The sequence below is a fragment of the Euprymna scolopes genome, chromosome 46 (genome assembly GCF_053919585.1).
Source record: "Euprymna scolopes isolate OS-2025 chromosome 46, ASM5391958v1, whole genome shotgun sequence".
Taxonomy (NCBI): domain Eukaryota; kingdom Metazoa; phylum Mollusca; class Cephalopoda; order Sepiida; family Sepiolidae; genus Euprymna; species Euprymna scolopes.
This window is the reverse complement of record NC_136527.1, coordinates 15,961,931-15,977,954: the sequence shown is the minus strand read 5'-3', so window position 1 is coordinate 15,977,954 and position 16,024 is coordinate 15,961,931. Positions and strand designations below refer to the sequence as shown.

At 40.1% G+C, this 16,024-nt stretch overlaps 1 protein-coding gene across 1 annotated transcript in view; it reads right to left on the bottom strand.

Moving 5' to 3' along the window:
* LOC145270068 (uncharacterized) overlaps nucleotides 1–16,024 on the bottom strand; it is a 34,420-nt gene that overhangs the window by 16,482 nt on the left and 1,914 nt on the right. Inside the window, exon 2 of the mRNA XM_080125669.1 lies at nucleotides 7,324–7,405. Within this exon, the coding sequence (XP_079981795.1) occupies nucleotides 7,324–7,405 (82 nt within the window). The remainder of the gene's footprint in view (nucleotides 1–7,323; nucleotides 7,406–16,024) is intronic.

Here is a 16,024-nt window from a genome sequence, read left to right as displayed (position 1 = left end):
CTTGGCTTGAGTCATAGCAGAACATTTTCAAAATTGCAAGCACCTGTTTTACTCTTTTGAACCGCGCAAGTGCAGATGAAGTTAGGCACAAGGTTATTTAATGTAGAAGCCCTCAGCTCCCTCAAAAGAGGCTACGCCATTGTACCACACCAATAGCTATGGCTAGAGATACGTTACCTGAGAGCACTTCGTTCAAGCTCCTTGGCTTAACGTTCACAGGAAACATGAGTTGGAATAGATACATCGAGATTATTGCTAAGGCTGCTGCAAAGAAAGTGGGCTCTCTCTATCATGCTAGAAAGTTACTTATGCCTGAAAGTATCCTGTTAATGTAGAAGCCCCCAGCTCCCTTAAAAGGGGCTATGTCATTGTGCCACAAATGAAGTACCATAGAAAATGGATATTTAACCCACTAACGGCTTCATTTCTCTGGCAGGGAGTGACTCATATGTAATTATATCTGGCTATTTGGTTTTTCCTTACAGGACAAAATAGTCTTTTGTATGTGGGTCTTGATATGTGTGAATTGTCAAATTGACGTAGTTTGGTGGCAAAAGTTCGGAAGATCGAAATTTAAATGTAGAGGCTGTAACTAGACAGTGAGGCAGCAAGGCGACGAGGATTCATCGGTTGCACTTTCCTAACAGCTTCTACCTATTTTCCTTTGCACTTTTTATTTACTTTTTTATTCCTGTCTTTGATTCGATTGGTCGAAAGGAAGAAAGAGAGGAAAACAAAGAAAAGGTGGGGGGAGGGTGGTTATGATCTGGTGACACCAGGAGAAATATTTCATCATTATTTGGTGACACCAGGAGAAATATTTCATTATTTTTTGTTTGTTTGTTATTCTCATATTAGTAGTAGTAGTAGTAGTGGGGGTGGTAGTGATTGGTGGTGGTGGTAGTATTTCTAACCCTAACCCGCCACAACACGATGGATGTGTAATTCGAGTCTTAAAGTGTTAAATGACTTTAGAGGAAGATTAAATCTGCAGAGAATAGGGATGTGTGCAGAACAGGAGACTGTTGGTTTGGTCACGTTGAAAGATTGGATAAGTAGTTAGGTTAGAAGATGTAGAACAGTTGAGGTAGTAGGGTCAGTTTGTGGGTGAAGGCCAAGAAAAATATAGGAGAAAGTGATAAGGATGAACTTGTTTTGTTTTACGGCATATCAACCCTTTCCCAGTTATTTAATGCCGAATCCAATTATTTTGGAAATAGTATTCATGTTGGATTCAGTTATTTTGTAGAAGGTTTTCATTCTTCAAGCTTTTTGTATCTTCAATCGTTACAGTATTAATGTTTGGTACATTTTAAGTTAGGAAACCAGTCAGGAAGTGGGGGGGGCATTAAAAGAGAAAGGGGAAATGGGAAAAAGGAAAAGGGGTGGGGAAGGTGGGTTGTGTTTTTTGTTTTGCAGAGTATAATAAAGTTTTTCAAAAGGAAGCAGAAAAACAAAAACCATCACTATTAGGTGCATTTTGTCTCAGGATTGGTTGGTTGGTTGGTTGTTTTTGTTTTACGGCATATCAACCCTTTTCGGGTTATTTAATGCCGAATCCAAAGATTTTGAAGAAAAAATTTTTAATAGAATATATTTGTTGTTTTCAAGTCCGTTTCTATTTAACTCATAGTTGGAACCCTAACAGGTACTACCACTCTGGGTCAGAGTTGACCTGGGAGCAATGGTAATTAAAGGGTGACTCCACACTCCCCAAAGCCCGCAAGCTGGGGCCTCACCACTAGATATAGTTTAAGGTCATATCCAGGACCTTGTCTCAGGAAGCCAATATCTTCAGACAACCTGGTCTGGTAACACCAGTGGATTTGAGAAAATTTCGATAGTATAGGAACATGCATACAAAACAGGAGACTGTTGGTATGGTCACATTAAAAAAATGGTTGAGAGTTCTTGGGTTAGTAGATGTAGAGCAGTTGAGGTAGTAGGTTCAGTCATATGAGAGAAAATGATAGACTTTAGATAAAACAAGTGAAGCATGTATGGTCCCCTGTGAATGCACAGTGAACGAGGCATAAAAAAAAAAAATGACTAACTTCAGCATTGCATTTGAGTTCTGCACCATGCAAAAAAAGAAATAACTAAGTCCATCATTCCCTCCCCCCATTTAGCCCCAAAAGTCCCCAAGGCCTTATGTGTTCGTTACAACTCTACTTTCAACCGAGTCGTTGTTTGTTTCGTTCACCACACTCTTTTCTTCTACCCCTTCTTTTACACACGTCCATTCGTTTTAGTGACTAAAAATCGTCTCTCCTCCCGCTTTCCTTTCCTCGTTATTTATGGAAGCAGGTTACAAGATTCTCTGTGATTCCCCGAGACTTTTTTTTCCACATAAAAGCCTGCGGGTGCCATCTTGATTCTCAATTTGTGCTCTGCAGGTACAAACGCGCAGCCGCTTTAACGGTAAGCCACTTCTTTCTCCACACTCCCCCCTAATCTCATGATCACAGAGACAGCAAGGGGGTTGGCGATCGCCGCCGTCAGGTGCTTCTGCGAAGGGGGACAGTGCTGCTCTCATCTTCGCGTGAGCTCTCATCCACCGCCTGATGGTCGGGGAAGGCTTCATCTCCATGGAGGCTACTGATATCAGAGTCACTGCTTGATAGGGATGGTGCAAACCAAAGCGATGACCCACTTGTCTCAGAGTCACTCTCATCATCCACTGGAGGTGGTACATGTGTTGCCGGCCGTAGGTCCCTAACGTGACGGGGTACGCCATCAACCTGGACACACTGCTGACTCACCACATCGGTCACTGTGCCCTGTTTATACTTGTCAGTACATTGGTTTCCTGGTGGCTTCATCCAGACAGCATCCCCTTTGGCATATCAATTCCGTTCTATCTCAGTGGCCACAGTTGTATCGGGGTGGATTCCTTTTTCTCGGACACGGTACTGATAGATTGCGTTTGCAGGGGCCGTTCCTGGAGAGACGCCATTCTTCGGCATGAGATTATACCAGTACACAGCTTCTGCGATGGTGCACTGCTTCCTGGCTGCAATTGTTTTGATGCTGCGATGGCTTCTCTCAGCTATACCATTGCCAGAAGGCACATAAGTGCATCTAAGCCGCAGCCGCACACCCCATTCTTGTAAGAATGGTCTTATTTGATGGCTGCAAAACGCTGGGTCGTTGTCCGTCAGCACTACATCGGGCGCACCTCTTTCATAGAATACAGATGACAGCTAGCGAATAATGTTGCAAGAGTCCTGGTGCCCGAGGATCTCCAGACTGCGAAGCGTGTAGGCCCACAATCGCTGAGGGTACGGAAGTGGTTGCCACCGTAGTGTGTGATGTCCATGCCCACTCTCTGCCACTTACCAACTCCCCTTTCTTCCATCGTGCTGGAGCTGGGTCGATGGATTGGCAGGCCTCGCAACTTTCCACCACTCTCCGGATATCTTTTTTTCTACTCCTGGATCAATCATCTTGACAAAGTACAGTGTCCGCTTGATGCCAGGATGTCCACACTGTCGATGAATGTCCATGATGCGTGCTGCATCCACATTACACACAACTGCTGCACATGTCTTTTGCAGATTATCAGAATCTCTCCGAGCACCAGCCAAAAGCCATCGTTGAGGGACTCTTGTCATCGCATCTGCTCTGTTGAGCGCAGACCTGATCAACACTATGTCCACGGTCAGGTTGTACTCTGTGATGGTGTTGACCAAGGTGGCAAGCCATCTTCGAATTAACATCTCACTTGATGCTCGTGTCGTCAGCCGTGCTCTTCCACTTAATGCATTGGTTATCCACCGATGAGTGAATGCCGAGTCAGTCATGATATGTAGAACCTTAGCTTGCCATTGAAGCGCCAAGTTAATGCCCTTCAATGTGGCATCAAGTTCGGCCAGGTTTATGTGCCTCGAATCATTCTCTAGCCGAAGCCAACAGGCATCTTCAATAATGGGATCATTAACTGCAAGGGCAACTCCAAGGGCCAGTGAACTAGCATCCACCCAGACCGTGAACTCATTCCCGCTGACGCACCACTTTCCCTGAACGGGGTCATCACTGGTCACCCTGGACACAGTCTCTGTCAGCATGCTCCTTAGGGTGACATCGTGTACTGCATCGTCCTATCCCGACGACACGGCTGTTGCACGTCTTTTTATGGCCGCCACGGCCACCCTGAGCCAACCGCACACAGGGAAATGGCCTACCATCTTTCCACAAAGTGAAAACACTGTTCGTCGAGTGATGTTTGATAGGACCTTGGGGACGTGACTTCCTCTTCTCCAGCAAAGTCCCTCCTTGCTATTGCGCACGTGCAGGCCGAGAACTTTTGCTCCATCGCACAGACGCTCTGGTTCCTTACATGTCAGTCCAAAGCTCTCAAAGTGCATTCTAACCGATTGCGCTGACATGGGGCTCTCGTTGACGAATATATCATCGATGTATGAGGATGTTGCCTGTTGCACTGCCTCATCTTGCTGCCGGATAGCATGCATGATTGCTGTCATAATGCCTGGTGCCACATTTAGACCGAACCCTAGCCTGGTTAGACAATATCGGGTTCCTCCAATTTCCAGTCTGAAATGGCCACAATTTCTTCTCAATGCGTATTTGCAGATAGGCCCTGCGTAGGTCCAGAGTTGCCACGTTCGATCCCTGCTGACGCCACTCCCTTAATTTGAGTGCACACACATCAGCCCTTGCCGTATATGGGTCAACATGCTCATTGAGCACACGGTAGTCTAGGACGGGGCGGACCTTTTGTTTGGTCTCTTGTACGACGGCCATCAAGGGAATCAGCCCTCGCGGGGGGCCAAGCTCATCCTCTGGGTATGGAAGAAGCCAGCCATTGTCGATACACGTTTGCAGTTCTTCTTCATACTGTTCCCTTAGCCACATGGGTGGGAGATATTCCGATAACCGGTTCCGCAAGGATATTGGTGGCTGATCGTTTGACCACTTCCAAGACGCCATCCATGCATTGGTGTTTCTATCATACTCTGCATGAAAGTTAGGCTCGTCGAGAGTTATGGCAGCACAAACATGTTCCTCACATCAGGAGAACTGTACCTTGCCGGTTCTGTCCACAGTAATTCCACCCAGTTGTGTAATCAAGTCCATACCCAGGAGTAGGTCGTACCCGAGAAGCTCTCCCTCCACAACCAGGGCTCGCACGGCTACTGCAGGCCCGTCGTTGATGCTTGTGCAGATAATGCTCACCCCACAAGAGGCTAGTGAACCTCCGCTTACAGTTAGTACCGGAATTCTCTGCTTTCCAAGTGGCACAGCATATCTTGCTTACGAGAGTCTGGATGCACCCAGTGTTCACAAGCGCGAGGCGCTCGCTTCCATTAATGTGTATGCTTATAGTAGGTAGTGCCCTGCTCAATGACGATCTGGAGGAGAAGACTGGCGCTGTAGCTTCTTCCCCTTGCCCGTTTCCCAGACAGGTGCAGGCCAGGTGTCCGCGTTTTTTGCACTTGTAGCACTGCGGCCCGTCAAGTTTCCGAGTTGGTTGACGTGACGAAAGACAATCACGGGCCAAATGGTTGGGTCCTCCACACTTATAGCAGGTTGTAGCTGCGCCCAGGTCCTGCAATCCAACCTGTGATGGTTGTACAGCTGCCGCTTGGTCTATAGTGTTAGGGCTTTTCTTTAGTATTGCTCGTGCCCGCGCCAATACTTCCGATATGTCCATCTCGTCCACTTGGGATGAGGCACGGAGCAGATCTTCCACACTCTTAGGTAATCCTGCAACAAAGGCGCACACCAAGCCTTTGTCTGACATCCCTCCAAAAAGGACCGATAGCTTCTTCAGTTCAGCCAGATACACATCCACCGTTTCCCTGGGATGTAATTTTCGGGCCATGAATTCCTTCCATGCAGTAACTGGATCTAACGCAAATGCTGTAAAAAGGGGCGTGCTTGATGCAGGCAAAATCTGTTTTCTTCTCATCAGCCAACTGCTGGTATACTGCATATGCTCCCCCAGTGAGGCACATTGGGACCACGCATTCCATACGCTTCACCCCACTGAGCTGACATATTAATTCTGCTTTTTCCACCCATTCCTGCACTGAGTGATCAGTGCTACTGCCATCAAACAGGGTAATTAGCTTGGGGTCAAATCCTGACGTCATGCCGAAATAGCTTGTGTTCGTTACAACTCTACTTTCAACCGAGTCGTTGTTTGTTTTGTTCACCACACTCTTTTCTTCTACCTCTTCTTTTACACACGTCCGTTTGCTTTAGTGACTAAAAATCGTCTCTCCTCCCGCTTTCCTTTCCTTATTATTTATGGAACCAGGGTACAAGATTCTCCGAGATTCCACGAGACTTTTTTCCACATAAAAGCATGCAGGCGCCATCTTGATTCTCAATTTGTGCTCTGCAGGCACAAACGCGCAGCCGCTTTAACGGTAAGCCACTTCTTTCTCCACATCTTAACTTATTTGAATTTGAGTTCAGCATCATGCAAAACTGCTAAATAGACATACACAGAAAATTTATGATAAAATAGTCCCAAAAATGGAGTGTTTTTATTAGCCCTAAAAGAGCCCCTGAGGCACACCCAAGATTTATCGCAAAGTATAGACAAACAAAATTATATAGAAATCAGTTAGCTACAACTTTTCAGAAGGTTTTCTAAAAATCCAAGGCATCGATTTTTTTAATAAGCACAAAAGTGTCAATTTTAGCCATTTTAACCCAAAAGGCACCCCTAGGGAGGTAATCAGAGTTTTCCTGGAATATCCGTTCAGTTATTGTTTTACTCATATGATGTTTAATGTTTGTGCAAAATTTTTTTTTTTAATTCCAAAGTGTAGTTATTGAGAAAACTGCGGACAGATGAACGAACAAGGGTGAATTTATAGCTCTGCCCTCCTTTTGTCGGGGGACACAAAAAAAGATAAATAAAAAACCTGGCCAAAGATGGGTTAGTTTGAAAATCAATTTTTAAAAGTCACCCGGCACATGGCAGCACAACATAAAATGAACATGAAACAATACAGTGACCAAAAAAAAAAAAAAAAAAAAAAAAAAGACATTCAATTGTTTTTCTGAGCATTTTACAGTCAACGGAGAAAAAAAGGCCAAAGACCCTAGTGTTTTGATGTGATGTTTTGAATATAATAAACTAGTTATGATCAAAGTCTCATTTCATTCGAACAAAACACTAAGAAACGGGGCCTAATTAGAGTTGGGGCCCATTTTTTTTTGGTGGTGGTGGTGGGGGGGGGTCAATATATGTTTGTATAACTGCTGCATCTTTTTAGACTGTCATGGGTGAGGGATGCAGGGTGTATATCTTGCAGTATCTCAGAGTGAAAACGTCGTATTGCATACCTGAGGTGGTGTTTCCTTGTCTGTCATCAGGACACGGCTCTCCATCAACAAGCACATTCCTTCGAAATACTTTATTGTAGATCTGGAGGGGAAAAAAAGAATGAATAAAAAATGAGTGAAACCAAACATTCTGCTAAAGTCCAAGCAATCTAAACTGGACTTTAGCAAAATTTTTGGAGTACCTATTGATTTTTTTGTACGTGCAATAGCACGGATCAATAAGTGCTTAAAAAAAAAAAAAAAAAAAATGGTTGCAATGTCGTAAAAAAAAAAAAAAAAAAAAAAAAAAAAAAAAAATCCAACCAAACCGAAAACGAAATAAGGGACCGTTTTCGGTTTGGTTACGACATTGCAACCATTTCCTTTTTTTTTTTTTTTTTTTTTTTTTTTTTTTTTTTTTTTAAGCACTTATTGATCCGTGCTATTTTTTAAAAATATTTTCAAGTTTAAATAAAGTTTTACAATGTTTGTTTTTATTAAATTGCAAAGTTAAAGATTTTAAAAAAAAAAAAACGTACATAAAACTTTTGCACGTACAAAAAAAAATCAATGGGTACTCCTTGGCCATTGAGTCCCATGGAGACCAGCGTATTTAATAGTGGCTCCCTTAATAAAGGCCAACGCATGCACACATAACATTATTTTATTTACTTATGTTGGCTTAGTAACTAAACCATTTATTAATAATTCCTCACTTTTACAAACATTTGTGTTGGCTTAACACTTTTCATGACGATTAAAAACGCAAAAAAAAAATTATCCAGTTAGGTAGAAAAGTAACTTATCTTGCCGTTGATAACATTTATTTGTTATATATTTGTTTTTCGAATCTATGTGTACAGTAAAACAAACCCAGAATTGTTACAAAAACGTTTGTTTTCGCACCATTCAACAATGTTGTTCATTTAAAATAAGGGACCGTTTTCGGTTTGGTTGGATTTTTTTTTTTTTTTTTTTACAAGGTAGTCACCACCTATCAAGGCCCGGAAGCCACTTGGGGATAAAGGTTATTGCGTGTACAGTACGTTAGTATTGGAGATTTGATAAAGTGTCTTACTTAAGGGGGCAGTTCATCAGGAATTTGTTTATATTGGACTTGAAGACATCCAGGTTGTAGTCAGGTGAGAAACAGGCAACCGGAACAGTGTTCCACAGGCGTGCACTTCTGAGGAAGAAGCTTTGTTCATGGAATCTACATTTTGATTTTGTCACAGATAAGGAGTGGGGAAAATGTTTGACAGTGGTTTCAGCTAGACGGGTGTTTTTTCCAATTATTTAATACTGAATCCAGTAATTTGGAAAAAAAAGTTTTTATGCTTCAAGTTCTTTTTATCTCCAAATATTTATTTATGGAGTTTGGTTTGGTTGTTTTGTAGAGAAAATTATTCTTGTTTTTTTGCCTTTGCAGAACATGAATGAGTTCTGCAAAGGGAAACCAATAATATCAACTAGTGGTTCCTTCCCGTGAGTTGCTAGACTTTAGAATTCCTTTGCCACATTTGGGCTGGTAAATCGAGAGAGTCCAAAAAAGAATCTCCAATCTAATAGGCCCCCGCACTATCAACCAAACTCTAGCCCCTGTCTCATCCCTGTGCCTGAATGAAGTGTGTTCTGAATGAACTTGTTGCACTTGCACCCTCTAAACGTAAATATTCTTCACTAACCTGACAAGCAGCAAAATCCCACCCCATTCACTGTGAAGGTCCTCGGATGCTGAAAAGTTTTCTGCTGTAATAGTTCCTTCCCTCGAGCTGCTAGACTTTGGAATTCCCTCCCTGTTTCCTGACTGTAGTAACATGCAAAAATTTCCATGTAATGCAAACAATTTGCTGCTCAACCCCTACTTAAATTGTCCCTGTAGGCATGATCTCTAATTCCCTAATAGATAAATACTAGCAGGACCTGTGGAAATTCCACAGGGGACTGATTCACATGTAATATATTGATGTTGGCATTCTGTAGATGTTCAGTGTAAATGGAGACGTTCTGATATTATTGTACCTATTTACAATGCCTCCCCACGGGACAGAGTTAGACACCAGGGTCGTTTTTTTAACGTGGCAAAAAGGTACACAAAAAAAAAATTGTCTCTGTCGTGAAGGACTGATCCTCCACCGAAAGAGAACAAGAAATGGGAGTGCAGCATCTGAAGAACAGATACTACACTTTGATCTTGACCAAAATCTACAAAAGTATTTATCTAAGCTAGTATGAACGCCCGGCATAGCTTAAATATGATATTTTAATTCTTGCAGATTTTATATATCTCATTACAGAGTTAATGTTCTATTGATCTTTATATATTACTAGCGGGAGGGGGGGGTCTACTCGGCGTTGCCCAGGTGCTTGTAGGTGTGTGCGGTTTGGGGGGGGGGGTAACCAAAAGGAAACTTAACTGTTTAAATATAAAAAAAAAAAAAAAAAAAAAAAAATGATAAAACACGGCGATTTTAAAAATGGAAAAAAATAAGGTGGCTTTGTGACAGCTCAACTCGAACCCGGAGCCTTGAGGCCCATAGGCTGAGCCTGAACACCTGAGCTACAGCGACAGTCAATGTAAGAGCAATTAAAAAGTGAATGTCAAACATCGCAGTTTTTAATGAGGTTAAATTGTTTTACTGCAGGATAGTTGACGGTGACGTTTATATCCGGTTCGAATCTAGTTCCGCTTTTCTTATACAAAAAAGGCGAATCTACACATGCCGATCCAAAAATGTTGGATATTTAACGTTTCAAAGTCGGGCAAATAAAATAGAGAGGCAACCACTGTTGTTAAGTCAAAGATATTATCATTTAGACGTGATATAAAAAGTTTTAAAAATGAGCGACGGCCTCGAGAATCCGCCGGAAAAAAGCCCTTTGCAGACATACACAAAAAGCGAACATACATACATACATTTTTCCTTTTATATATAGACAGAAGATAAAGTTTCAATTTAAAAAATAAAAAACATTTCAATATGACTTGGGTTCCTCAGCTTGAATCAAAACCGAATTCCAAACACCGGATATAGTTTTAGGTCATATCCAGGACCCTGAACACAAATTAAATTTAAAGTAAATATAAAATTTTATAAAATATACGTAATAAAAAAAATTAAAATATATGGAACGGCTCATCAAAAACTTGTTTACGTTAGACTTAAAGACAACTATATTGTAGTCAGCTGGAAAGCAGAAAAACGGAAGATAATTCCATAGGCGTGCAGTTCTAAGAAAGAAGCTTTGCTCATGGAATCTACGTTTAGGTTTAGACACAGATAAAGAGTGGTTGGTTGGTTGGTTGGTTGTTTTACGGCATATCAACCTTTTTCAGGTTATTTAATGCCGAATCTAGTTATTTCGAGGAACAATTTTTAATGGGGCATATTTTTTTTTTTACGTCAGATTCTATTTAACCCATAGTTGGGACCCTAACAGGTACTACCACTCCGGGTCAGAGTGGACCTGGGAGCAATGGCAATTAAAGGGTGGCTCCATACTCCCCAAAGCCCGCAAGGTGTGGCCTCACCATCGGATATAGTTTTAGGTCGTATCCAGGACCTTTAGTCAGGAAACCACTATCTTCAGACAGCCTGATCTGGTATCACCAGTCTTGGTCAAAATGGACCCGAGAGCAATGGTTACTAAGGAGGAACTCCGAATTCTCCACAACCCCAAAATGGGGCCTCACCACTGTCTTATGGTCAAGCCCAAATATCAGTTGACGTATATATTATTTTAATTGGAATTCATTGAGATGAGTATTATTTATATCAATTTATTTATTGTGGACTATTATTCTCATCTTTATTAGTTGTTGTTTCACGACATTGGACACCTCTGATAGAGAAAACCTTGAATAACAACATAGGTTTAACATTAACAAAAACCAACTAAGAATTGTCCTAGTGACATATGGCCTAGACATGTGGTCCTAGACGTTGTATCAAAGTTTACAGTTACCCAAAGGTGCTGAGTTCAATCCTGAACGAAGGCAATGAAAAGTAACATTCAAAACAGAGAATCAGCCCAGAGCCTAGCTGGAGTCCAAATACGGTACCCCCGTAATAATAATAAAGGGTTGGGTTCAAGACTCCTAACAAACGGTTCCCCAGTTCGATACAAAACACCTGATGAAGGCCGGAGGGCAAAACGTCCGAAACGTTGTGACGATAACAATCAAGATGAGGAAGTCAGTCCGACAATCTCAATCAATGAAAACACCTCATCTCAAAAATACAGACAATTACTATTCCTCTGGACTTCGTCAGGTGGTAACCACGACGAGATAGGAATCAGGGATTCCTATCTCGTTGCAAGCCAGAGGAGTAGTTGACTGAAACTTTTTGAAACAATAACTATGAAAGATGAGGATAATATATTATTTTAATTGGAATTCATTGAGATGATATATATTATATATTATTTATATTAATTTATTTATTGCAGACTATCATTCTCATCTTTATTAGTTCTTGTTTCACAACGTTTCGGCCAACTATTCCTCTGGCCTTCTTCAGATAACGATCAGGTAGTAACCACGACAGATAGGGACTTCGTTATCTGAAGAAGGCCAGAGGAATAGTTGGCCGAAACATTGTGAAACAATAACTAATAAAGATGAGGATAATAGTCCGCAATAAATAAATTAATCAGCTGACTTGATATTGTAAACAAACACAGACAGTATTTGATAGACAACATTATCATCTTTATTTTTTGTTGTGAATTAGTCTACCGGGCAAATTATTCCTCATCATAAATAATCAACAGAGGATTGATTCTTTAATACATACACAATCTGCATAAATTCAAATATCATGTTTAAGTGTATTGTACGACCGGGTAAATTATATAAAATTATAAATTATATGGTTAAAGCAAAAAAAGTCTATGTGACTCCGGCTTGGAAATCAAAAATTTATAAACAGTGTTTATTAAAATACTAGCAGGGGGTACCTGGCGTTGCCCGGGTGTTTGTAGGTGTGTGTATGGGGGGGTGGTAAATAATAACCCTGAAACGATGTTAAAAAAATCGGAAAAACCAAAACAAAAAAACAGCGAAAAAAAAAAAAGCTGTGTGTATAGGAGGAGGGGGGGGGAGAGGTAATCTAAAGAATAAGCGAAGTAAAAAAAAAAAAAAAAAAGAAAAAAAAAGTTGCCCGAGTGTTTAAAGATGTAAAAAAAAAAAAAAAAAATAGTTTTGGTCGGGAGGCGGGAATTGAACCCGGAAGCCTTGACGCGGAGGTGAAACAAATGCCAACCATTTAACCGTCTATGCCAGGAGTAAGAGGAATTTATTAGAGTGTCAAAATAAGGCTTATAAAGTGAGTGAAAGAGGTTTGATTGACAGATAGCTGCTAAATGAAGTCATCGCGGGAGCGTTACGAGATGACGTAGCAGTATTTTATTTAATGCAGGACAGCTTTTTGGGGTTTGTTTAATGTGGGGCAGTTTTCGCTTCTCCAAGATGATGGTTCCCCAAGATGATGATTGGGGGGGGGGGGGCGACTCTCCAAATGAAAGGGGATTAGCAATTGTTTGATATAAGGAGTTTAGCCCCAAATTGATCAAAGCTGATTGCTTGTGGACGTTCCCGGCGCGATGCCGAGAACACAGTGTTAGCTTTGAATTAGTTTCACTTTTTATACAAAAAAGCCGAATCAACATGTGAGAAGCCAAAATAGCAATAATTTTGTAAAAGTCACTGTAAGTAAATCTAGACGCTACACGCATTCCCAAATCCTAGATATTATTATATAGGAGGTATATAAACAGTTCTAAGCGATAGTAACGACCCCGGGAGCGTGTGCGAAAGAAGCCTTTGCGAGACATACACGAAATGGTCACACACATTTTGCCTTTTATATATATATAGATAGATAAAAAAAAATTTAAAAAATGTCACTTTAAAAAGTACTAGCAGGGAGACCCGATGTTGCCCAGGATTGAATGATGATCAACAAATGTTTCACTTTCCCATACGTTTGTCATCGAAAATGGTGAAATCACCCATTTTTCAATCTATAATTGTAACATTTACAGGGTAGATTTCCAACAGCATTTTGTTTTATTTCTTATTTTTAAGTGATTATCGAGTCTTTAAAGACATCGCGGCCATCTTTTGTTTTACATTACTCGTTTTTCAAAGCGAATAAACATCTTGATGCACTTTTCTTTTTTTTTTTTTTTAAGCACTTATTGATCCATGCTATTTTTAAAAAATATTTTCAAGTTTAATTAAAGTTTTACGATGTTTGTTTTTATTAAATTGCAAAGTTAAAGATTAAAAAAAAAAATTAAAAAAAAAAAAAACGTACATAAAACTTTTGCACGTACAAAAAAAATCAATGGGTACTCCTTGGCCATCGAGTCCCATGGCGACCAGCGTATTTAATAGTCGCTCCCTTAATAAAGGCCAACGCATGCGCACATAACATTATTTTATTTACTTATGTTGGCTTAGTAACTAAACATTTTTTAAATAATTTCTCACTTTTACAAATATTTGTGTTGGCTTAACACTTTTCATGACGATTAAAAATGCAAAAAAAAAATATATCCAGTTAGGTAGAAAAGTAACTTATCTTGCCGTTGATAACATTTATTTGTTATATATTTGTTTTTTTGACAACTTTTTCGAATCTATGTGTACAGTAAAACAAACCCAGAATTGTTACAAAAACGTTTGTTTTCGCACCATTCAACAATGTTGTTCATCCACGCATGCAACTAAAAAATAGTTGTACAAGTGAGAAATGGTTTAGTTATTATTTGGGGGGGGGGTGTATTACAATACACAGATTCAAAAAGTTGTCACAAAAATATATAACAAATAAATGTTATCAAAGGCAAGATAAGTTACTTTTCTACTTAACTGGATAATTTTTTAGGGTTTTTATTTAATGTAAAATGTTTATTCAGCTCGAGAAACATACAGTGTTTACCGATGTATTGGAAAATTAAAAATGGCGCGGGACTCTCTGTCGAGCACGGCAAGTTTGGGAAAATGAGTTAAAAATAAAAAAATATACAAAATACAGTTAAAAACTCGCTGAATATGTGTTACAGTGACAGAGGCGGACATATATTCGGTGGGTTTTTAACAGTATTTTGTTTAGGTTTTTATTTTTAACTCATTTTCCCAAACTTACCGTGTTCAGCAGAGTTCGACGCCATTTTAAATTATCAAATACATCGGTAAACACTGCATGTTTTTGGAGCTGAATAAACATGTTAGATTCAATAAAAACACTAAAAAATCATCCAGTTAGGTAGAAAAGTAATTTATTTTGCCTTTGATAACATTTATTTCTTTATATTTGATTTTTTTTTCACAACTTTTTCGAATCTATGTGTACAGTAATACAAACCTCCCCCCCCCCTTTTTTTTTTACATTAGGTCCACCTGCACAAATGTTAAGAAAAACTTTCGGATTACACCCCCTCCAACCTCCTCATGTTAAGAATGGCTTTTGGGATGAACACCATTGGGGGGGGGGGGATATTAAAATATTAAATATAAAAACAGCCTATCCTGCCTTGACAGAGTACAAAATAGACTTCGTGGCTTAGTGGGGGATGCCCTTTTCTCTTCCCTGCAACCTCTCTCCCACAGAAGAGACGTTGCAAGCCTATCTTTGTTTTATCGTTATTTCCATGGCAGGTGCTCGTCTGAACTCCAATCTCTGGTCCCCCCTCACCAATCTTTTACAAAAAACACCCGTCTAGCTGAATCCACTGTCAAAAACTTTCCCCACTCTTTATCTATGCTTAAATCAAAACAGATTCCATGAACAAAGTTTCTTTCTTAGAACTGCACGCCTGTGGAACTCTGTTCCGTCTGCCTGCTTCCCTCCTGACTACAACTTGAATGTCGTCATGTCCAACGTAAACAAATTCCTGATGAACCGCCCCCTTAAGTAGACACTTTAAATATCCACACTACCGTACTGTACTTACAATAACCCTTATCCCCGAGTGGCTTCTGGGCCTTGATAAGTGATGACCACCTTGTAAAAAAAAAAAAAAAAAAAAAAAAAGAATTGCCAAATTTAACTGATATTCGTTGTCAGCATACCCACCCACAAATACTATTTAAAAAAACGGAGGGGGGTGGGGGTTCAGTGTCGTTTGTAGAGAAGTAAATTTATTTATCGCTCTGAGATTTTCTGAAAACCAATAGAAGTCGTCATATTAATGAAAATTGTGGAGGTGGACCTAAATGTAAATATTTACCAAAAGGTTATCCGCGCATGTAAATTATATATGTTTGTAAAAGTGAAAAATTATTAATAAATGGTTTAGTTACTAAGCCAATGTAAATAAATAAAAAAAATGTTACGTGTGCATGCGTTAGCCTTTTCTAAGGGAGTGACTGCCGTGGAACTCAACGCACAAGGAGTAACAATCAAGGTTTTATTTTATTTATTATTATTTTCCTTTTTTTTCGGTTATTTATAATAATAAGAGGGGGGCGAGACTAGCCCTCGGATTATCTTGTAATTTCATATGGCCGCCACTTTACATGGCGACATGAAACATGCGGAAAAGTATGTTTGCAATCTCATTTGCCGGATTCAAATTTCAATGCGATATTCGTTTTCAGCACAGCCGAAAACCCCAGAACACAAGTTTTTAAAAGGTAGGTTGTGTGTTGGTCTACAAGGCCACATTTACCAAAAAGTAATTTCATTTGTTATGTTATGTTTCAAATTTG